A 23,898-nucleotide genomic window follows, 5' to 3' on the forward strand; every position below is an offset into this window, starting at 1 on the left:
GATGTGAATGAACACATTTTAAAACATGAATATTATAATGAATTGAATGCTAGACACCTCTTTTAATTACAGTGCCTTCAGAAAGTATTCATACCCCTTGACTTATTTCACATTTTCTTGCCACATTTTTTGCAGTATTCCTTTAGTTTCTTGTTGCAAACAGGATGCATGTTTTGGAATATTTGTATTCTGTACAGGCCTCCTTCTTTTCACTCTGTCAATTAAGTTAGCATTGTGGAGTAACTACAATGTTTGTTGACCCATCCTCAGTTTTCTCCAATCACAGCTGTTAAACTCTGTAACTGTTTAAAAGTCACCATTGACCTCATGGTGAAATCGCTGAGCGGTTTCCTTCCTCTCTGGCAACTGAGATGGCAGCATCGCGCCGTCAGTACATATCTTGCGTTACTCATCTCATATGTATACTGTATTCTATACTCTTCTACGGTATCTTAGTCACTTAATAATGTTTACATATCTTGCATTACTCATCTCATATGTATATACTGTATTCTATACTATTCTATGGTATCTTAGCCACTTAATAATGTTTACATATCTTGCATCAATCATCTCATATGTTTATACTGTATTCTATACTATTCTACGGTATCTTAGTCACTTAATGTTTACATATCTGGCATTACTCATCTCATGTGTATATACTGTTTTCTATAATATTCTACATTATCTCATTCACCTAATAATGCTTTCATATCTTGCATTACTCATCTCATGTTTATATACTGTTTTTTATACTTTTTATACTATTCTACTGTATCTCTACTGTTCCGCTCTGACATCGCTCGTCCAAATGTGTATAGTCTTAATTCATTCCTACTTAGATTTGTGTGTATTGGGTATATGTTGTGTAATCTGTTGGATTTTACTTGTTAGATATCACTGCACTGTCGGAGCTAGAAGCACAAGCATTTCGCCACAACCGCAATAGCATCTGCTAATCAAGTGTATGTGACCAATACGATTTGATTTGAATTTGATTTGAATTTGATTTGATTTGAGTTAGGAAGGGCCGCCTGTATCTTTTGTAGTGTCTGGGTGTATTGATACACCATCCACAGTGTAATTAATAACTTCACCATGCTCAAAGGGACATTCAGCTTTTAAATGAAAATATTTACCCGTCTAATGACAATCGTCCCTCTTTGCGAAGCAGTGGAAAATCTCCCCGGTCTTTGCGGTTGAATCTTTCTTTGAAACTCACTGCTCGACTGAGGGACCTTACAGATAAACGTATGTGGGAGTTACATCGATCAAGTACTTATTCCATGTCAGACACTGTTATTGCACACAGTCCATGCAACTTATTATGTGAGTTGTTAAGCCAATTTTTACTCCTAAACTTATTTAGGATTGCCATAACAACGGGGTGGAATACTTATTGACTCAAGACATTTCAGCTTTTTATTTTCAATTCATTTGTCAAACTTTCTTAAAGTATAAATCCACTTTGACATTATGGGATATTGTGTGTAGGCCAGTGACACAAAATCTCAATTTAATCCATTTGAAATTCAGGCTGTAACACAACAAAATGTGGGAAAAGTCTGGGGGTATGAATCAGTGGCGGTTGGTTCCATTTAAGATGAGGGAAGATGATTTTCTTTTCTCATGATCATGGCCTTATTTCTATTACAGCATATTGGATGACTGTCGTTCATATTCCATTCACCCAGCTCAACGTAACACCGATTTAGGCTACTACATGATACTAGAATTGTACCTGTACCCATCATGAGGTTGCTACAACTTAGCCTATGAATTCAAGTTTACAACGGTCGAGAGAATAGGTGACAGACACAGACAGACACAGACACATTCAATACCGGCTTGCACGCTCTTGCCTGCATCTTGCCTAGAACTAACCTGTTACTAAACCCGCTACAATCATGCAGTACAGTGTACAGTCAGGAAGCAGTTTAGCAGTTACACCGGCGGGCCCGGTGGCAATAAATTATAAACCAAATACTTACCTTGACTTGGAAGAGTTGCTGTGTTGGATAGCCATAGCCAGCTAGCTAAAATAGCATCCCTCTCTGTTTGAGCTGTGTGTTTGAGCTGGCTAAACCAGATAGCTGCATTCGCTAGCTAAGTGAAAGGGAAAGTTAAACAATTATGACCAAATATAGTTCTCTCTCTCTTGCTTCTCCTTCATTTTGGAAGAAATTAATTTGTTAAAAATTGCTCAACTATTGTCTTTCTCTTTTAGTCAACTACTCACCACATTTTAAGCACTGCAGTGCTAGCTAGCTGTAATTTATACTTTCAGTACTAGATTAATTATCTGATCCTTTGATTGGGTGGATAACATGTCAGTTCATGCTGCAAGAGCTCTGATAGGTTGGAGTACATCCTACGAAAGTTGTCATAATTACTGTGCAAGTCTATGGAAGGGGGTGAGAACCATGAGCCTCCTAGGTTTTGGATTGAAGTCAATGTACCCAGAGGAGGACAGAAGCTAGCTGTCTTCCGGCTACACCATGATGTTACCCTACAGAGTGCTGCTGAGGCTACTGTAGACCTTCATTGCAAAACAGTGTGTTTTATAATCAATTATTTAGTGGCGTGAATATATTTAGTATAGTTTTATCTAAAAAGGATAACTTTTTTAATGTTTCACTATTGTTATTTTTGTTTGTTTGTACAGCTCATACTCACAGTTGTAAAATACAGATCAACAGAGCTCCAATTAATCTATTGAAGGCTTCTAATTCTGTTAAGATTGAGTTTAGTACACTTTGTCATGTCACTAAAGTGAATAAAACATCTATTAGACAAGCATGACAAACGGCCAATTGGCTATGCTTCTCGCTGCCTTACCTTCAATCCCCCCTCAACCCTCGTCCAACAGTAAAATCCCTGATCAAAAATCGCATGTTCTCTGTACACTCTAATTAGTATCTGAAGTAATCAGTGGAGATTTGTATTCCCATGGTCAAAATACCAAGCTCATTAACAGACTGAAATATTACATTTGATTTACAAGTGAGACAATTTTCATTAATAAAATGAATAAATTAGGGAGGAATCTGACTGGGGTTTGAAATAAACCTCTCAGTCATTCAGAGGAAGGAGATATCAATGTTCCAGAGGAGAGAGTAAATACAGCTCAGAGGGTGTCTGAATCAGTGCCCGTGTATAAACCCTATAATTATTAAAGTCAGGAGTTGGTCCTTCAGATGAGAGCCAGCGAACAACATTAAACATTACTGGCTAATATGACCTTGAAAGCACTTTTGTCTCAGCTTGGTAGCGAAGACTAGATGAATTTCAATAATCTCCCGAAATATCCCTCTGGCCCTTTCTTGTAACGGAGTGGAGAGACTTTTGATGAGCAGAATATTAATAATAGCTGAGATCTTTAAGCAACATGTGTGAAATGCTCCCTTTCTGTACTGTACTTTCACACATCTTACATAGATGGTATTTTTGTATGTTTCTTGGCTCTGGCTTGCTTGTTATGTCGCCCGGTGTGATTACGCAGTGAGCCTTTCTGATAAGAGACTGTAGCGATGAATTAGGACACCTCAGAGGACCGCTAGAACACCTGATGAGGTGCTTTGCCATTTGAATGGTTGTAAAAACCAGACCAGAGCGCAGTCATATTTAATGTTATGCTATTAAGTTTTGGATCAACTGGCATAGGCAGTGCTCTGTCTTTGTGTTCTCTCTCTTATTTCAATGTTGCCATGTTCTTAGGATAAACATGAAAGATTCCCTGTGAATACATGTTGCAGTGGGATAATAATTCACTGCAGCGAGAAAGCAAAGGAATCGTATAACGTCCTCAAGTCGCTGAGATGCACGACAGATGCTTACACATCCCACATCCCATGAGATACTCAACAGTTGTTTGCGAGGCCATCTGAAGTATGTGAATCACTCTCTGTAGGCACGACAGTATGCATGGAGAACTGCATATGCAATGACTGTATAAGCAATGTTCTTAGGTTCTGAATATGTAGCAATGTATCTTCAATGGAGAAACTCAGGTCTGGCCGTTCTGCCACTTTCCCTATCCGTAGGCATGGGACTGTTCAGCAAGGCACAGTGATTTGGAATGTCCAGACATAAATATGCTGAACAACAATATTAACTAAACATGCAACAGTTTCAAAGATTTTACTGAGTTACAGTTCATATAAGGAAATCAGTCAATTGAAATAAATGTTGGCTCTAATCTATGGGTTTTACATGACTGGGCAGGGGCCCATGGCAGCCAGGCCCAGCCAATCAGAATTAGTTTTTCTCCACAAAATGGCTATATTCCTATAGTGTACATTTCTGCAAGTCAGTATGCCAATCTGTGGCATTGTGTTGTTTGACAAAACTTTACATTTTAAAGTGGCCTTTTATTGTCTCCAGCACAAGGTGCACCCACCTGTGTAATGATCATGCTCTTTAATCAGCTTCTTAATATGCCACACCTGTCAGATGGATGGATTCTATTGGCTAAGGAGAAATGCTCACTAACAGGGATGTCAACAAATTTGTGCACAAAATGTGAAAGAAAGAAGCTTTTTGTACGTATGGAATATTTTCTGGGATTGTTTATTTCAACTCATGAAACATGGGACCAACACTTTACATGTTGTGTTTATGTTTTTGTTCAGTATCTATAATGTAGAACAAACACATCTCTGACATTTACTGTTGATATTACAATTCACGCCAGCTCTGTTGAGGACATTTCTATCTGCAACGTTCAACTATGTTTACCAATACTAAAGGTGGCCGCAATAATAGTGCACTACATCATTGATTCAAAATCACCACATGACCAAAGCCCAGTTCACCCCCATTGCGTCCTTCCTCTTCTCCATATCAGGTTATCGCCAGGCTTCGGCACACCTAAGAGCTTTCAAAATGTAACGAGTATTACAGACATGTAGAGAGAAAGGCAGGTATTGTCTCTGCTTGTGCTGTACTGCAATGCCTCGGCACACCTCTCGGCTGCCCATTGATTGGTTTAAAAGGTTCAAGGGCTACCCCATGTCTTCCAGACTGAATACAGCATTACTGTACCTCCGCCACAATTCCTATTACTCAACCATTACATATCGACCACTCACAAATGTCACCTCTTCATAACAGACCTTCCTGTTGATTGTTCTAGCTTCTAGAATGTCACAGGGATTGAGTTCGCCAGTCTGTTGGATCGTATGCATGCATTGTCATGCTCATGCATTGTTTCATCAGTTGATTATCCTTACCACATTCCAAGTGACCACATTATACAGAACATGTGTCGGCCCAATGTCTGCGTCTCCCTGGCTTTGTTGTGAGCTGCTTTGGAGGGGGGGGAGAAATATGGGAGAATTGCCATGCTCTGGCCCTTTCTGCTCTCACTATAGAAACAGAATAAAACTTGCCAGAGGCGGTATTTGAGGGAGTGAGACCAATTTGGGCTGTCGAACTGACGGTGGACAGGCAGACAAACAGGCAGATAGACATGCTATGCAAACAGGCAGGGAGACATTCATTGTAGTCTACTTTTTAAACATTAAAACATGTATTTTACATACACTGTCTGTTGGTCATGTCTTTATGCAGTGTGCTTTGTGTATAAACATTGGCTATCGGTACAGTGCATTTGGAAAGTATTCAGATCCCTTCCCTTTATCCACATTTTGTTACGTTTTTTTCTTCATCAATCTACATACAATAGCTCATAATGACAAAGCAAAATCAGTTATATTCTTTGATGTTGCACATTTATTAAAAATAAATAACAGAAATACCTCATTTACATAAATATTCAGGCCCTTTGCTATGAGACTCGAAATTGCGCTCAGGTTCATCCTGTTTCCATTGATCATCCTTGAGATGTTTCTACAATTTGATTGGAGTCCACCTGTGGGAAATTCTAAAAATCATTTTTTACCTTTATTTAACTAGGCAAGTCGGTTAAGAACAAATTCTTATTTACAATGACGGCCTAGGAACAGTGGGTTAACTGCCTTGTTCAGGGGCAGAATGACAGATGTTTACCTTGTCATCTCAGGGATTTGATCTAACAACCTTTCGGTTGCTTGCCCAACGCTCTAAACACTAGGCTACCAGCCGCCCCATTTCTACAATTGGATGGGAGTCCACCTGTGGGAAATTCACTTAATTGAACATGATTTGGAAAGGCACACACCTGTCAATATAAGGTCCCACAGTTGATAGTGCATGTCAGAGCGAAAACCAAGCCATTAGGTCGAAGGAATTGTGTCGAGACACAGATCTGGGGTAGGGTACCAAAACATTTCTACAGCATTGAATGTCCCCAAGAACACAGTGGCCCCCATCATTCTTAAATGGAAGAAGTTTGGAACCACCAAGACTCTTCCTAGAACTGACCACCTGGCCAAACTGAGCAATCAGGGGAGAAGGGGCTTAGTCAGGTAGGGGACCAAGAACCCGATGTTCACTCTGACAGAGCTCCAGAGTTGCTCTGTGGAGATGGGAGAACATCCCATAAGGACAACAATCTCTGCAGGACTCCACCAATCAGGCCTTTATGGTAGAGTGGCTAGACAGAAGCCACTCCTCAGTAAAATGATGACACATGACAGCCCGCCTGGAATTTGCCAAAAGGCACCTAAAGGACTCTCAGACCATGAGAAACAACATTCTTTGGTCTGATGAAACCAAGATTGAACTCTTTGACCTGAATGCTAAGCATCACGTCTGAAGGAAACCTGGCACCATCCCTACAGTGAAGCATGGTGGTGGCAGCATCATGCTGTGGGGATGTTTTTCAGCGGCAGGGACTGGGTGACTAGTCAGGATTGAGGGAAAGATGAACGGAGCAAAGTACAGAAAGGTCCTTGATGAAAACCTGCTCCATAGTGCTAAGGGCCTCAGACTGGGGTGAAGGTTCACCTTTTAACAGGACAACCACCCTAAGCACACGGCCAAGACAACGCAGTAGTGGCTTCGGGACAAGTCTCTGAATGTCCTTAAGTGGCCCAGCCAGAGCTCGGACTTGAACCAGATCGAATATCTCTGGAGAGAACCTGAAAATAGCTGTGCAGCGACGCTCCCCATCCAAGCTGACAGGGCTTGAGAGGATCTGCAGAGAAGAATGAGAGAAACTCCCCAAATACAGGTGTGCCAAGCTTGTAGCGTCATACCCAAGAAGACTTGAGGCTGTAATCACTGCCAAATGTTTTGTATTCGGATTGACTATAATTGACTGCCATGTAGATCTAATAAAGTAAAGTTAGTAAAAGTAAAAGTAAAGTAATACCAAGTCAGTTAATTGCATATTCAAACACCCTTCATAGCGACTCTAAAATCTCAATTTTGACAAGTAAAAATGATGTAAAATGTGGTATTTTGTCAGAACTCATCACATGTTCATTGCTTTTTAAAGTGTTAATTTGCAAATGTTTCTCCAAATTAAACTTAGCGTGAGACAAACTGTCCATGTTTTTCTTGCAATCCAATCCATATACATTTTAATTGGATACAAGCTTCTTCCCCATCATGTTAATTATATTCTGTAGGCTACGTTCTGTTTGCACTAGCAGAGGCAAGGCACAATCTGTAAACTGACAAACTGACTAATCCAGTATCTCCCTCTTTGAATCCCGTTATTCACCAAAAGTTTAATTAAGAGTAATGTGGTGGTATTATCAAATGAGGAGAGACAAACTTATCACACAAGTCAGAGTTATACTTAAAATACATATTTGTTAGTGAGAGCTCTGCAATAACGATGGCTGGTCGACGAACCGCCCTTAGATGATTTGTTTAGTTCCCCGACACAAAGGATACAAAGATATTTTATAGCAAAGATACACCACCTTAGTCTCCATGACAAACAACAGATGTGTGGAATGGTTCAGAAGGTCAGACTTGATATATGAGAAAGGAGTATCCCCCAGCAAGATATCATTTGCTATGAAGACTGTTCTTTCCCGGGTACTTCACAGGACAGAAACACCAACTCATTCTATGGCATAAATCAATTGTCAACTCCAGATACCCCGATTTCAAGTAAAACTCATGTCCTTGACCACACACCTAGCTAGACGAGCTCACTGAGGGGAGTGAACCTCTGGGTTATACACTATCCCAGGATCGGTGTAACATCAGAGATGACGTACAATGGTTCCAGACACTACCCCACACATCCTGTCTCAGACCTTATCTCCCACAAGGCCGAAGCAGGGAGTGACTGGGCACAGGCATTGTGGAGACAATGAATTGGTTCCCCACTAATCACACCATCCTTTCACATGGTTTGTAATAGGTAAAGATACATATTTGCATATGAAGACAATATTCCCTCCTGTCCTCTTCTCTTTCTGATATTCTGCATAGCAACAGGGACATGTGATAGACAAGCCTGGCTTCTCCCCTCTCTGGGCCGAGAGTGACCGAGGCTTCGGCACACCTAAGTGACCGAGGCCCATATGAGGGAGGAAGTGCAACTGCCAACACCAGAGTCCGAAAGGATACTTGCTAATAACAAGAGTTCCACAGTTCAATCATTTAAGAATATTATGCAGATGAGACATCTTAATTATCCATGTTACCAAGCAAATTCTCATTCTTCCTCCACAGTAAAATAATGGATAAATAGAAAAATATATGGATAAATAAACCTCAGGCAACCTTTTTGCTATACCTTCATCTGAATCTTTGTAAACATCCCTAATTGCTGCGAGGACAGTTTTATCCCGCCGTGGCTGTGGTTTATCAGCTCTAATGCTACAGTAATTATTACATTGTCCTTGCCCTCCATCTAGATCCGATCCCGTATCTAATTACAGTGCTGTTAATCTCACTCGCTGGACAACTCAGGGAAAGCAGCAATAGCTGGGATTGCTGTTAAAATGGAGCCCGTAGTGTGAATGTTTTTGCAGTTGTCGTTCAACAAAATGGTCAGGCAAACGACCCCCTCTTTAGGGGAACCTTTCCTTTTGCTCTACAGGTTGAGCTTATGTATTGGCGCAAAGCACAGAGAAATGCAGGGTTCAGTTATACACACGTCTGTACTTGCATTGACTGACCTCACCGTTAGGCAACATTCCTACAGAAAGAAAGCTATTATTTAGCACTTAAGCCGATTGTAAATAGCTTCTGGTGGATTGTGTCTATGTTGGAGGGAATTATACAATTCATATTCTCAATTCCCTGTTTTCCTTACAGCATGGTGAGCTCAGGGTTCACTTCCCTCGTCCATTGATTTCTACCTAGAATGTCGTGTTTTTTTTGTTTTTTTACTTCCCCCTAGTCTAATTCGACTAATTACGCTGGAGTGTTGAACCTGAACCTGCTGTCTTGGGACACACTCAGGATTGCAAGCTAGGCACTGTGTGCCTTTTCAGTTATCCTAAAACTGTCGTGTGAATCGACCACTGAGTTGCTCATTTGCTTGCTAGGACACAGCAAGGCCCGATCTCTTAACTGGTTGTCTGATTCATTCATATTAATTAATTAATGTGCGTGAAACGTGAAACAAATATGTTCATTCCGACATCACGAGTGAACAGAACAGCCCTTTTAAAATGTGTTGCCTCATCACTCATGCATTTGATTGAGTTCCACACTTAGATAGGACCTTGCTGGCTGCTGCTCTGGATTAGGAATCACAAGATTTGTAAAGCGGTTGTGTTTTGGCTTCTTTCTTCTTCTTTTTTTACAATGTAGCATGTGGTCACTTGTTTATTCTGACTATACATTTAGTAATGATATAACCATCCCATGAAGCATGTGTGTGATCTCTGTAGTTCTGCATTATTTGCAGCACAGTTTGTGCAGCACAGAGGAAATCATGAAGAATATGCACCGTGTCTTGACAATGTGGCCCATCGTGATACTGGGTTGCCAAAGATCCCTTCTAATGTTATTCTTTCTTCCCGTTCTCTTCCGCAGCCGCCATACTTGACGACCCAATGGAGTGCAGCCGGGGTGAGCGATTGGCCATCACTCTGGCAAAGGACAGCATCAACCGGTCCAGTAACCGCTCCACAACGGGAAAGCTGGAGGTGGACATCTTTGAGCTGCTGAGAGACAGTGAATATGAGATGGGAGAGACCAGTAAGTAGTGGGCGGTTGAGGATGAGAGAACGAGGTGGCTTCCCGACTCTGTTATCATTTTCAAAAAGTGAAAGCCCAGGGTGTCATATTAGAATGTCTGTCTGTCTGTCTGTCTGTCTGTCTGCCTGTCTGCCTGTCTGCCTGTCTGCCTGTCTGCCTGTCTGTCAATGTCTGTCAATGTCTGTCTGTTAATGTCTGTCAATGTCTGTCTATCTCTGTCTGTCTTACTGGTTGGCTGTCTCTGTCAGTGTCTGTCTGTCAATGTCTGTCAGTGTCTGCCTGTCAATGTCTGTGTCAATGTCTGTCAATGTCTGTCTGTCAGTGTCTGTCTGTCAATGTCTGTCTGTCTGTCAGTGTCTCTCTGTCTGTCTGTCTGTCTTACTGGTTGGCTGTCTCCCGTTCAGTGTCTGTCTGTCTGTCTGTCTGTCTGTCTGTCTGTCTGTCTGTCTGTCTGTCTGTCTGTCTGTCTGTCTTACTGGTTGGCTGTCTCTGTCAGTGTATGTCAATGTCTGTCTGTCTGTCTCTCTGTCTGTCTTACTGGTTGGCTGTCTCTGTCAGTGTCTGTCTGTCAATGTCTGTCTGTCAATGTCTGTCAGTGTCTGTCTGTCAATGTCTGTCTGTCAGTGTCTGTCTGTCAGTGTCTGTCTTACTGGTTGGCTGTCTCCCGTTCAGTGTCTGTCTGTCTGTCTGGTTGGCTGTCTCTATCAGTGCCTGTCTGTCAATGTCTGTCAGTGTCTGTCTGTCAATGTCTGTCTGTCTGTCAGTGTCTGTCTGTCAATGTCTGTCTGTCTGTCAGTGTCTGTCTGTCAGTGTCTGTCTGTCTGTCTGTCTGTCTGTCTGTCTGTCTGTCTGTCTGTCTGTCTGTCTTACTGGTTGGCTGTCTCCCGTTCAGTGTCTGTCTGTCTGTCTGTCTGTCTGTCTGTCTGTCTGTCTGTCTGTCTTACTGGTTGGCTGTCTCTGTCAGTGTCTGTCTGTCAATGTCTGTCTGTCAATGTCTGTCTGTCAATGTCTGTCTGTCAGTGTCTGTCTGTCAATGTCTGTCTGTCAGTGTCTATCTGTCAGTGTCTGTCTTACTGGTTGGCTGTCTCCCGTTCAGTGTCTGTCTGTCTGTCTGTCTGTCTGGTTGGCTGTCTCTATCAGTGCCTGTCTGTCTGTCTGTCTGTCTGTCTGTCTGTCTGTCTGTCTGTCTGTCTGTCTGTCTGTCTGTCTGTCTGGTTGGCTGTCTCTGTCAGTGTCTGTCTGTCAATGTCTGTCAGTGTCTGTCTGTCTGTCAATGACTGTCAGTGTCTGTCTGTCTGTCTGTCTGTCTGTCTGTCTGTCTGTCTGTCTGTTTTACTGGTTGGCTGTCTCTGTCAGTGTCTGTCTGTCTGTCTGTCTGTCTGTCTGTCTGTCTGTCTGTCTGTCTGTCTGTCTGTCTGTCTTACTGGTTGGCTGTCTCTGTCAGTGTATGTCAATGTCTGTCTGTCTGTCTGTCTCTGTCAGTGTCTGTCTGTCAATGTCTGTCAGTGTCTGTCTATCTTACTGGTTGGCTGTCTCTGTCTGTCAGTGTCATGTCTGTCTGTCTGTCTGTCTGTCTGTCTGTCTGTCTGTCTGTCTGTCTGTCTGTCTGTCTGTCTGTCTGTCTGTCTGTCTGTCTTACTGGTTGGCTGTCTCTGTCAGTGTCTGTCTGTCAATGTCTGTCAGTGTCTGTCTATCCGTCCGTACATTCGTCCTTTTGTCTGTCAGTCTTTTAAATTCTGTGCCTGTCTCCCCTTGTTATCCCCTGCTTTCAGAAATCCCTTGAGTACAGCGAGATAAGTCTATCTTGTTTAGTAATATTTGTAGTAGCGAGAACAGTGGTAAACAAATTATTGGAAAATAGCTGAGGTGCTCTATCGTGTGAAAGAGCAAAATGAGCAGTCATATTTGGACGTTTCAGGAGCCTAAAGGTATGTTGATGTCTGGATGTTAGATTTTGGACATTGTTTTGTTTCCTTGTTACCTAGCTGTTTGAATGACTGGCCTAAAGATATACAGTAAATACTACAGCTCTAATGAGGTGGACAGGATTTGGAAAAATCTTAACAATGTCAATAGCCTATCACCATGACCTTGTGCAATGAAATATTAATAATGTATTTACATTTCAACAAGTTGGTTTTAGTGCTGGTATTTTTATACCAGCTACTTTTGATTAGATGAAAAAAAACATTTAGATATTTGAGTTAGAATTTTATGACCCCTTTAGGTATCCCTCAAAAATATACATGTACAGTTGAAGTCGGAAGTTTACATACACTTAGGTTGGAGTCATTAAAACTCGTTTTTCAACCACTCCACAAATTTCTTATTAACAAACTATAGTTTTGGCAAGTCAGTTAGGACATCTACTTAGTGCATGACACAAGTAATTTTCCCGACAATTGTTTACAGACAGGTTATTTCACTTATAATTCACTGTAACACAATTCCAGTGGGTCAGAAGTTTACATACACTAAGTTGACTGTGCCTTTAAACAGCTTGGAAAATTCCAGAAAATGATGTCATGGCTTTAGAAGCTTCTGATAGGCTAATTGACATCATCTGAGTCACTTGGAGGTGTACCTGTGGATTTATTTCAAGGCCTACCTTCAAACTCAGTGCCTCTTTAGACAACATGGGGAAATCAAAAGAAATCAGCCAAGACATCAGGAAAAGAATTGTAGACCTCCACAAGTCTGGTTCATCCTTGGGAGCAATTTCCAAACGCTTGAAGGTACCCTGTTCATCTGTACAAACAATGGTATGCAATTATAAACACCGTGGGACCACGCAGCCGTCATACTGCTCAGGAAGTGGGAAATCAATCCCAGAACAACAGCAAAGGACCTTGTAAAGATGCTGGAGGAAACAGGTACAATGGACAATGACCCCAAACATACTTCCAAAGTTGTGGCAAAATGGTTTAAGGACAACAAAGTCAAGGTATTGGAGTGGCCATCACAAAGCCCTGACCTCAACCCTATAGGGGCAGAACTGAAAAAGCTTGTGTGAGCAAGGAGGCCTACTAACCTGACTCAGTTACACCAGCTCTGTCAGGAGGAATGGGCCAAAATTCACCAAAATTACTGTGGGCAGCTTGTGGAAGGCTACCCGAAACGTTTGACCCAAGTTAAACAATTTAAAGGCAATGCTACCAAATATTAATTGAGTATATGTAAACATCTGACCCACTGGGAATGTGATATATGAAATAAAAATATGTGAAATTAAAGTTTAAATAAATCTTTCTCTCAACTATTAGTCTGGCATTTCACATTCTTAAAGTAAAGTGGTGATCCTAACTGACCTAAGACAGGGAATTTTTACTATGATTAAATGTCAGGAATTGTGAAAAACTGAGTTGAAATGTATTTGGCTAAGGTGTATGTAAACTTCCAACTTCAACTGTATATATATTCTACCGTTCGAAAGTTTGGGGTCACTTTGAAAGAAAAGCAATTTTTTTGGCCATTAAAATAACAGCAAATTGATCAGAAATACAGATATTGTTGATTTTGTAAATGACTATGGTAGCTGGAAACGGCAGATTTTTAATGGAATATCTACATAGGCATACAGAGGCCCATTATCAGCAACCATCACTCCTGTGTTCCAATGGCACGTTGTGTTACCTAATCCAAGTTTATCATTTTAAAAGGCTAATTGATCATTAGAAAACCCTTTTGCAATTATGTTAGCACAGCTGAAAACTGTTGTCCTGGTTTAAAGAATCAATAAAAACTGGCCTTCTTTAGACTAGTTGAGTATCTGGAGCATCAGCATTTGTGGGTTAGATTACAGGCTCAAAATGGCCAGAAACAAAGACCTTTCTTGTGAAACTCGTCAGTCTATTCTTGTTCTGAGAAATGAAGGCTATTCAATGCGAGAATTTGCCAAGAAACTGAACATCTCATGCACCGTTGTGTACTACTCCCTTCATTTAACAGCGCAAATTTGGCTCTAACCAGAATAGAAAGAACAGTGGGAGGCCCCAGTGCACACCTGAGCAAGAGGACAAGTTCATTAGAGTGTCTATTTTGAGAAACAGACGCCTCACAAGTCCTCAACTGGCAGCTTCATTAAATAGTACCTGCAAAACACCAGTCTCAATGTCAACATTGAAGAGGCAACTCCGGGATGCTGGCCTTCGAGGCAGAGTTGCAAAGAAAAATACATATCTCAGACTGGCCAATAAAAATAAAAGATTAAGATGGGCTAATGAACACAGACACTGGACAGAGGAAGATTGGAAAAAAGTGTAATGGACAGACAAATCTAAGTTTGAGGTGTTCGGATCACAAAGAAGAACATTTGTGAGACGCATCTGTCAAGCATGGTGGAGGCAATGTGATGGTCTGAGGGTGCTTTGGTGGTGGTAAAGTGGGAGATTTGTACAGGGTAAAAGGGATCTTGAAGGAATGCTATCACTCCATTTTGCAACGCCATGCGATACCCTGTGGACGGCGCTTAATTGGAGCCAATTTCCTCCTACAACAGGACAATTACCCAAAGCACAGCTCCAAACTATGCAAGAAGTATTTAGGGAAGAAGCAGTTAGCTGGTATTCTGTCTATAATGGAGTGGCCAGCACAGTCACCGGATCTCAACCCTATTAAGCTGTTGTGGGAGCAGCTAGACCGTATAGTATGTAAGAAGTGCCCATCAAGCCAATCCAACTTGTGGGAGGTGCTTCAGGAAGCATGGGGCTGAAATCTCTTCAGATTACCTCAACAAATTGACAACTAGAATGCCAAAGGTCTGCCAGGCTGTAATTTCTGCAAATGGAGGATTCTTTGATGAAAGCAAAGTTTGAAGGACACAATTATTATTTAAATTAAAAAATCATTATTTAGTCTTGACTATATTTCCTATTCATTTTGCAACTCATTTCATGTATGTTTTCATGGAAAACAAGGATGTTTCTAAGTGACCTCAAACATTTGAATGGTGGTGTATATTTTGGTAAAATATAGAATTTGTCCTTTACTACTATAGCCCAGAGAAATGCATTGAATAACACATTCATAAATGTAAAAAAAAATACAGTCAAAAAATAAATCATAAGAAACAAGGTTTTGATGTATTTGGAGATATAAGAAAGCTCATACTGTGTTTAACCCCTTTTTTGGGGTAGGCATGAAACTACTTTCATACTTCTGTTCATGTTTTTAAAACGGTACTGGTTACCTTCAGACTAGTCCTGTGACACTTGTGGGGGTCGTAGAGCAAAACGGAGAACAAAACCATCGTGTTCATGAGAATATCCCCTTTCCACAGTGGGGTCACATTAGTTTGTAGCCCAAATGCTTCTGATGCTACAAACAGAAGTTGTCATCAACAGTATCGACTTCAGAAGAGTCCCCTGACACTTGTGGGGGTTATAGAGCAAAATGGAGACCGCCATCGTGCTCCCCTTTCCGTAATTTTTTTTTTTTTTAACTAGGCAAGTCAATTAAGAACAAATTCGTATTTACAATGACGGCATATAGCGTCTGTATTACAGACGTTTTCAATGAGAAGACCCATTTTTGTGATGTCTCATGGTCTGGCAAACACCGCTCTAGCTCTGCCACCTTTCAACGCAGATGCGGAAGTATAACATAGGTGGATGTGGTGGATTGAGAAAAACTTAAACGGATGGGGATTTTTTAAAATCATGTTACTTAGATTGAGGCACCTCTGCGTCAATCGACTCTAGGGGGTTAAAAGCACATTGTACTGTAGGTGTACGCCCATTAGATTCATACCATCATTCAGTCAGTAACCTTATTGAACTGGGGCTTCCAAATTGAGGACAGTAACCATATTGTTATAAAAAAAAGAGGACCCTTCCTTGCAATTCTCAGAATTAGTAGAGCTTTATGGTCGCGGTAGCTCCTCCTCATGCATAAAAACAACTGTATTCCTCTCCCTGCTTGGTTGGCTGCCTGTAAACCCCATTCTAATTTAGTGCTGTAGTGGATGTGCCCAGGTAGAAATTGGATTAGGGATGGATCAGTGGCACCAGTAAGGGGGAAATGTCACACAGCCAGCACTACCTGCCCAGCCCTGTGTGTGTGTGTGTGTGTGTGTGTGTGTGTGTGTGTGTCTTTCTGCCCGCCCAGCCCCAGCTTTTTCCACAACACCAGAGCTGTTCCTGCCTTTTATTAGAGCTCTGGTTATGGCCATGTAGGATGGATAGAAAGTCAGCCAAGACCACCAAGCTTTGTAGAGGTGTGTGTGTGTCTGTGATTGCCCTGACAAAAATCGCATGTCGAATGTATGTGAATTTAGAGTTCACATGTTAACACAACTTTTTCACGTGAGAAAAACGTGTTTTCACCTCACTTGAATTTTGTGAAAAATGGGATATACCATTTCACATGTGAAAAATTTTCTCATGTGAAAATCTCACCTTCAACATGGTGAACATGGTGGTGAAATGGTGTCATTCTCCTCACATGTTAAAAGGTGGTGTTAACATGTTGCAGTAGCAATTTTTCCACATATGGGATTGCAAATTCTGTAACGCCATTCTGTATAAAGGTAATTTAGCCTACCTGAGGATAATAATTCAAGTGCGTTAATTGCAGGTACACGCCTCTCTTCTTCATACGTTGGTCAGTGACTATTAGAAAGAGCCCAGTGAGAAGAACAAAAGCTAGTGCTCCATGTCTCGTTATTTATCCTGTTTAACATGTTAAAATGAGCACTGTCAGAGTTAATCAGTTAATTAACTCAAGTTCACTTTTTGTAATTTCAGTGCAGACATTTTTTTTGGGGGGGGCACATTGTCTGAAATCTTTCAAAATACACTGAAAACATCCAAGATAAATTACAGCTCAATTTGAGCAAATTATGAAGTGAATCCTGCGATATACTCCATCCATTTTTGTAATCATTTGACAGCTCTAGTTGTCGTTACAGTGTGAAAATGCATATGTGAAAGTGTAGCGGACATGAGTACACGTGAAATGTTGGGAAATCACGTGTCTGACTGTTTTTCACATCTGATTTGTTCACACGTGTTCAGATGTGTCCAAAAAGCCACATACAGTGGGGCAAAAAGGTATTTAGTCAGCCACCAATTGTGCAAGTTCTCCCACTTAAAAACATGAGAGAGGCCTGTAATTTTCATCATAGGTACACTTCAACTATGACAGACAAAATGAGAAAAAAAATCCAGAAAATCACATTGTAGGATTTTTAATGAATTTATTAGCAAATTATGGTGGAAAATACGTATTTGGTCAATAACAAAAGTTTATCGCAATACTTTGTTATATACCCTTTGTTGGCAATGACAGAGGTCAATTGTTTTCTGTATGTCTTCACAAGGTTTTCACACACTGTTGCTGGTATTTTGGCCCATTCCTCCATGCAGATCTCCTCTAGAGCAGTGATGTTTTGGGGCTGTTGCTGGGCAACACAGACTTTCAACTCCCTCCAAAGATTTTCTATGGGGTTGCGATCTGGAGACTGGCTAGGCCACTCCAGGACCTTGAAATGCTTCTTACGAAGCCACTCCTTCGTTGCCCGGGCGGTGTGTTTGGGATCATTGTCATGCTGAAAGACTCAGCCACGTTTCATCTTCAATGCCCTTGCTGATGGAAGGAGGTTTTCACTCAAAATCTCACGATACATGGCCCCATTCATTCTTTCCTTTACACGGATCAGTCATCCTGGTCCCTTTGCAGAAAAACAGCCCCAAAGCATGATGTTTCCACCCCCATGCTTCACAGTAGGTATGGTGTTCTTTGGATGCAACTCAGCATTCTTTGTCCTCCAAACACGACGAGTTGAGTTTTTACCAAAAAGTTATATTTTGGTTTAATCTGACCATATGACATTCTTCCAATCTTCTTCTGATCATCCAAATGCTCTCTAGCAAACTTCAGACGGGCCTGGACATGTACTGGCTTAAGCAGGGGGACACGTCTGGCACTGCAAGATTTGAGTCACTGGCGGTGTAGTGTGTTACTGATGGTAGTGTCACGTTCTTTCAAAATCGAACCCAGAAGCAGACCAGGACAAGGAGAGTAGGAAGAAGGTGAGTATTTATTTACAAGTGAATGTGAATGGGTAGATATATCCAGGTGGCGTAGCGGGCAGCGGTGGTGAGTTGATGGGAGTAAAAAGGTGGATCCAATGGGGTAGCGGAATCCTCCGACGACCAGGCGGGAATGGGGTAAATGATCCGGGTGAGTAACTGAAGACAGAACAAACAGAGGTAAGTTTAAGGCAAGCAATACGTAAAAAACAACATAACAAATTCTATCCAACTTGAGGCTGATACTATGGCACAACATACTGTTCATGGCTAACGATCCGGCAGGGAATGGATGTCAGGTCAGAGCTTTTGAAGGGGAGAGGTGATGGTCAGGACAGGTGTGCAGATTACTGATGGGATACAGGTGCGGGTGAACATCGATCTCCCAACAAGCTAATTCGCCCGGCAACCAGACAGGGTGCGTTCCAGGACACCGGAGACACACTCCAGGACAGAAACACAGGCAAACACAGACTCAGGAAGCGGGATTCGTGACAGGTAGGCTTTGTTACTTTGGTCCCAGCTCTCTGCAGGTCATTCACTAGGTCCTCCCGTGTGGTTCTGGGATTTTTGCTCACTGTTCTTGTGATCATTTTAAGCCCACGGGGTGAGATCTTGCGTGGAGCCCCAGATCGAGGGAGATTATCAGTGGTCTTGGAGGACAGAGGATCCTCTTAAAGAAGAAGTTACAGGTCTGTGAGAGCCAGAAATCTTGCTTGTTTGTAGGTGACCAAATACTTATTTTCCACCATAATTTGCAAATAAATTCATTAAAAAACCCCTAATGTGATTTTCTGGATTTTTTTCTTCTCATTTTGTCTTTCATAGTTGAAGTGTACCTATGATGAAAATTACAGGCCTCTCTCATCTTTTTAAGTGGGAGAACTTGCACAATTGGTGGCTGACTAAATACTTTTTTGCCCCACTGTATTTGTACACGTTATTTTCACTTACTGCATGTGAGTGGTGTGTGTGGTTTTGATGTGTGTGTGTGTGTGCATTCATGTGTGCATATGAACGTGTATATTTCTGTGGGTTCACAGAACTAAACTCCAGGTCCCGTGCATAAGTTGGCTTTATCTCATTTGCAGCTGCTGCAGCTTTCAATAAGAATTAATTGATTTGAGGGAATCAATTGTAAACAAACAGAATGGACTCCAGACAACCCACTGACCTTCTGACCAAGATTAGACAGAAGTGGTGCAGGTTTCCGTTATAATGATCCACATTCATATTGGAAAAGTTGTCACTTGTCACGGATGTAAATTGCTTTGGCCATAGAACGAGGAGGAGCGGGAAAAGAATCCCAAACGGACACATTGGCCTTTTCTCAATTGGATTTGCTCAACTACTGCGTTCTCTCTCTGTCCTCTCTGGCCTACTTTTGAAAAAGGTAATCGAGGAGAGGCAGCGAGGAGAGTGAAAGTGGATGAAAATGCACTTGTATGAAATGGCTGTCCTTATCCAATCGTGCGTCATCAGGCAAATTACGTTTACAGGGTGGAATTCCAAAATAAATGTACAAAGAGATAAAAACAAATGTAGAACAAATGAGAACAGGATATTCTGTTCCCTGTGTAAAATAGAAAATGCACCCCTGTAAAAAGCCTCATGGGGCGTCATGTCAGGCTAATCAGATCACTTGGTAGTTCGGTGACGCCGTGCAGACAGGTGCAAATGTGCTTTAAATGGAGGAGAGAGGTGCAGGTGGGTGGGAGAGGAGAAGGAGGGGAGTGTAGGGGACACTCCATTGGATGACAAAGGGATTATTTATTAATCATTTGATTCACTGCTCCTGTCATTTTCTAATCTCGTTCGGCGAGGATCCCGAGCTTTGCTCCAATGGCAAAAAAATTGTCCCCCTTTACTCTTCCTTTATAAATATTTACCCGCATTTGGTGTTTGTTCATGGCCCGTCCCCCACCCCAGCCAGTCTGTCTCCCTCCACGGTTGTGTCCGAAATGGCACCCTATTCCCTACATAGTGCACTACTTTTTGACTGGTCAAAAGAAGTCCACATCTTAAGACAGCAGTCCTCCTCTTCACTACCATACAATGTTAATTAAAGACAGGGATCAAGCCCCACCTGAAATTGCATTTTTTGTTTCCCCTGCAAGTAAGATTAAAACCCAAACTCGTGTGCAGGGGAGTGCATAGGACAAATTATATTTCCCTAAAAATGTTCCCTTTTAGACACTGATTCAGTGTGATGGTGGATGTTTAAAAAGACAGGTCACAACTGCCTTTTGAAGACTGATAAAATACCTGAAATGTTTAGATTAAATGTAGTTCTCAGCTATTATTTTAACCAGGTCATTGTGCCCCTGCATGACGCCACATTTTGCTTGGCACTAACTCCCGACATGACACTTTTCGAGTACAACTTTTGTCCCCAATTGTTACCTTAAATAGAATGCTTCCTGGCAGGAGATTCTAAATGGTTAGCAAAAAACTTCCACATGGCCAGATCGCATTCCAACCTGTTGCTAATTATGTTCTATCATTGCACCCCCATTCAATCTGTCATATTTTAATCCACAGCTGTAGGTCTACTATCGGTGAGGGTAAATCATACACAGAGCAGCTGTAAGTTAATACATCGATAGAACATCATCAAGTTAATAGGCAGAAAACCCCAAAACCTCCTACTTATTAAAGATGAACTGGGAACCGCTGGCTCAGACTGTTAGTGTAGGATCAAGCCACGCACTAAGCAACATACAACTCCTATTCAACAGGCTGAATGTGGCCTTTTGACCATGTCCTGTCCTGTATTATCTGACTGGATGCTTGTCTCTGTGTGTTGACAGTGTGCCAGATCCTGTCCAAGGGAGTGGTGGCAGTCCTGGGTCCCTCTGCCAGCCCTGCTTCCAATTCCATCATCAGCAATATCTGTGGAGAGAAAGAGGTGAGTACCGGCTCGTATTTTGACTGGCTTTATTTTGCCTGTCACACTAGCACAGTTTGCCAGTCATATTATGGAACAATGTGTTTTATTATTACTGTGATTTTGAGACCGTGCTCGACCCTTGTCTGCGACTCATGTCAATGCCACAGCAGACAGATTTTTATTTTTCTTTCTCATAATGTTCTAAGCTATTGTCTGAATTTTCAAAAAGGGGCCAAGAGTCAAGGACTTAACAGCGTACAACATTAATCCAATCACATCATTTCTCAGACGGATTGTAATTGGCTTGGTCCTGCCCGTGTGTGTCTTGTCAGTTTTGTGAAGGACCACCTCTCCTCGAACAACATCGAAAGTCATCATCTATACGTTTTCAGTACAGGGCCCATTCAAATGAAATAAAATCAAATGCTATTTTGTCACATGCGCCGAATACATGCCCCCGAATACCTGACAGTGAAATGCTTACTTATACAAGCCCTTTCACCAAACAATGCCGTTTGAGAAAGAGAGCGGCTGTAAATAACAATAGCGGGGCGATATACAGGGGTTACCGGTACAGAGTCAATGTGTGGGGGCACCGGTGTCGAGTTAATTGAGGTAATATGTACATTGAGTCGTGATGTTGAGCAGTTTTGCTTAGGCTTCAGGGATTTGTGCCTATTGCAGGATGTTACTACGGTCTCTTATGCATGATATTTTGCAAAATGTCAATTTATAGAAGTCTATAATAAAAATCACATTTATTTTCCGATATGTCACCTTTAATGAGAACTGTGATGATTGGATCAGTCTTTAGGCTTGGACTCTCATTAGGCTTGGATGTATACTGTCTATCCCTTTGAAATGTTCTGAATCTGAGGTAATTTCCTGTGTGAATAAATGAACATGTAGATGAATCGTACGTCCTTAATAAACAAGTTCACTTTCTGTAATGTATTCATCGGACCATCGAATCAAAACGTGCACCTCTTGGGGTCCCGAGGACCAAGTTTGTGTGAAATGCTGCCTTAAAGGGACTACTTTGTGATTTTGGCAATGAGGCCCTTTATCTACTTCCACAGAGTCAGAGCATGCTAGCAGACACCCATAGACTTCCAGTCACTGCGCTAAAGCTAGTTAGCATTGGCTCGCAAAACTACAGTGGGGCAAAAAAGTATTTAGTCAGCCACCAATTGTGCAAGTTCTCCCGCTTAAAAAGATGAGAGGCCTGTAATTTTCATCATACTGTACCTCTAACTTCCTTCATACTGGACACAGAGACAAAAATGGTATCCACCTGTTTATCAGACTCTGAATCTCAGAATCTTAAGATGTTCTTAACGATGTTCTTAATCTAAACTTTAGTGCTAAGTGATTAAGGCGAATACGTTAACATGTTTCAAGCAAATACCATCTAAAAGGCCAGGCACAAAGACTGTGTGAGTTCTGCAGGTCTAAAACGGTGATGACATGTAAAGCATGATGATGCCACATCCTGGCTTTTAAAAAAGGCCAACAGGATACTGTTTTTGAGGAGTTTCTTTAATAGCTGTCAGGATGTACTCTGACAATGAATGAAGGTCCCATTGCTCTATTATTACCCTGAAAGTTCTATCTCACTAATGGTCTCCTTTTGCAAACTGGGCATGTCGATAGTCTTTCTCAGTAGAGGACAACAGGCCTGGCCCTGGCTGATGGAACATGTCTGTGGGACTGAGGGAGGGAGAGTGCTTTGGCCACTTTATTACGACCTGTTTGAGGGGAAAGTGGAGTGCGATGGAGAATATTGTTTCCCAATATAATTGCCAGAGGTGTGTGTTTAATGCAGTAGCCCCATAGTACTAACGTTGATTAACATTTATTATAGGTCGAGATTATTGATATTGCATATGTGCTGGTATAATGTGCATCTAACACTGACAAATAGATCAATGAGCAATCAATGTGTTGTATACAGTGCCTTCAGAAAGTATTCACAACCCTTGACTTGTTCCACATTTTTGTTGTGTTACAGCCTTAAGTTACATGTCACTGGCCTACACACCATAACCCATAATGTCAAAGTGGAATTATGTTTTTCAAACTTTTGACAAATTAATTCAAAATGAAAAGCTGAAATGTCTTGAGTCAATAAGTATTCAAACCCTTTTATGGAAGCCTAAATAATTGCTTAACAAGTCACATAATAAGTTGCATGGACTCACTCTGTGCGCAATAATAGTGTTTAACATGATTTCTGAATGACCTCATCTCTGTACCCCACACATCCTATCTGTAAGTTCCCTCAGTCGCAGTGGATTTCAAACACATATTCATCCACAAAAAACAGGGAGGTTTTCCAATGCCTCGCAAAGAAGGGCACCTATTTGTAGATGGGTAAAAATAAAAGCAGACATTCAATTTCCCTTTGAGCATGGTGAAGTTATTAATTACACGTTGGATAGTGAATCATTGCACCCAGTCAATACAAAGATACAGGCGTCCTTCCTAACTCAGTTGCCGGAGAGGAAGTTAACCGCTCAGGGATTTCACCATGAGGCCAATGGTGACTTTAAAACAGTTACTAGTTTAATGTCTGTAATAGAAAATTGAGGATGGAATCAACAACACTGTAGTTACTCCACAATACTAACCTAATTGACAGAGTGAAAAGAAGGAAGCCTGTACAGAAGACAAATATTCCAAAATATGCATCCTGTTTGCTACAAGGAATTAATGTAATGCTACAAAACGTGGCAAACTGAGTACCACATTTTATATTTTCAAGCATAGTGGTGGCTGTATCATGTTATGGGTATGCTTGTAATCATTAAGGACTGGGGAGTTTTTTAGGATAAAAAATTAAAGGAATGGAGCTAAACACAGCCAAAATCCTAGAGAAAAACCTGGTTCAGTCAGCTTTCCACCAGATACAGGGAGATG

General features: G+C 41.4%; 1 protein-coding gene across 1 annotated transcript in view; it reads left to right on the plus strand.

Moving 5' to 3' along the window:
• grik4 (glutamate ionotropic receptor kainate type subunit 4) overlaps nt 1–23,898 on the plus strand; it is a 455,986-nt gene that overhangs the window by 294,016 nt on the left and 138,072 nt on the right. Inside the window, exons 4-5 of the mRNA XM_036965131.2 lie at nt 9,895–10,059; nt 20,900–20,997. Of these exons, the coding sequence (XP_036821026.2) occupies nt 9,895–10,059; nt 20,900–20,997 (263 nt within the window). The remainder of the gene's footprint in view (nt 1–9,894; nt 10,060–20,899; nt 20,998–23,898) is intronic.

Source organism: Oncorhynchus mykiss, chromosome 27 (genome assembly GCF_057628025.1).
Source record: "Oncorhynchus mykiss isolate SJ-2025 chromosome 27, ASM5762802v1, whole genome shotgun sequence".
NCBI lineage: Eukaryota > Metazoa > Chordata > Actinopteri > Salmoniformes > Salmonidae > Oncorhynchus > Oncorhynchus mykiss.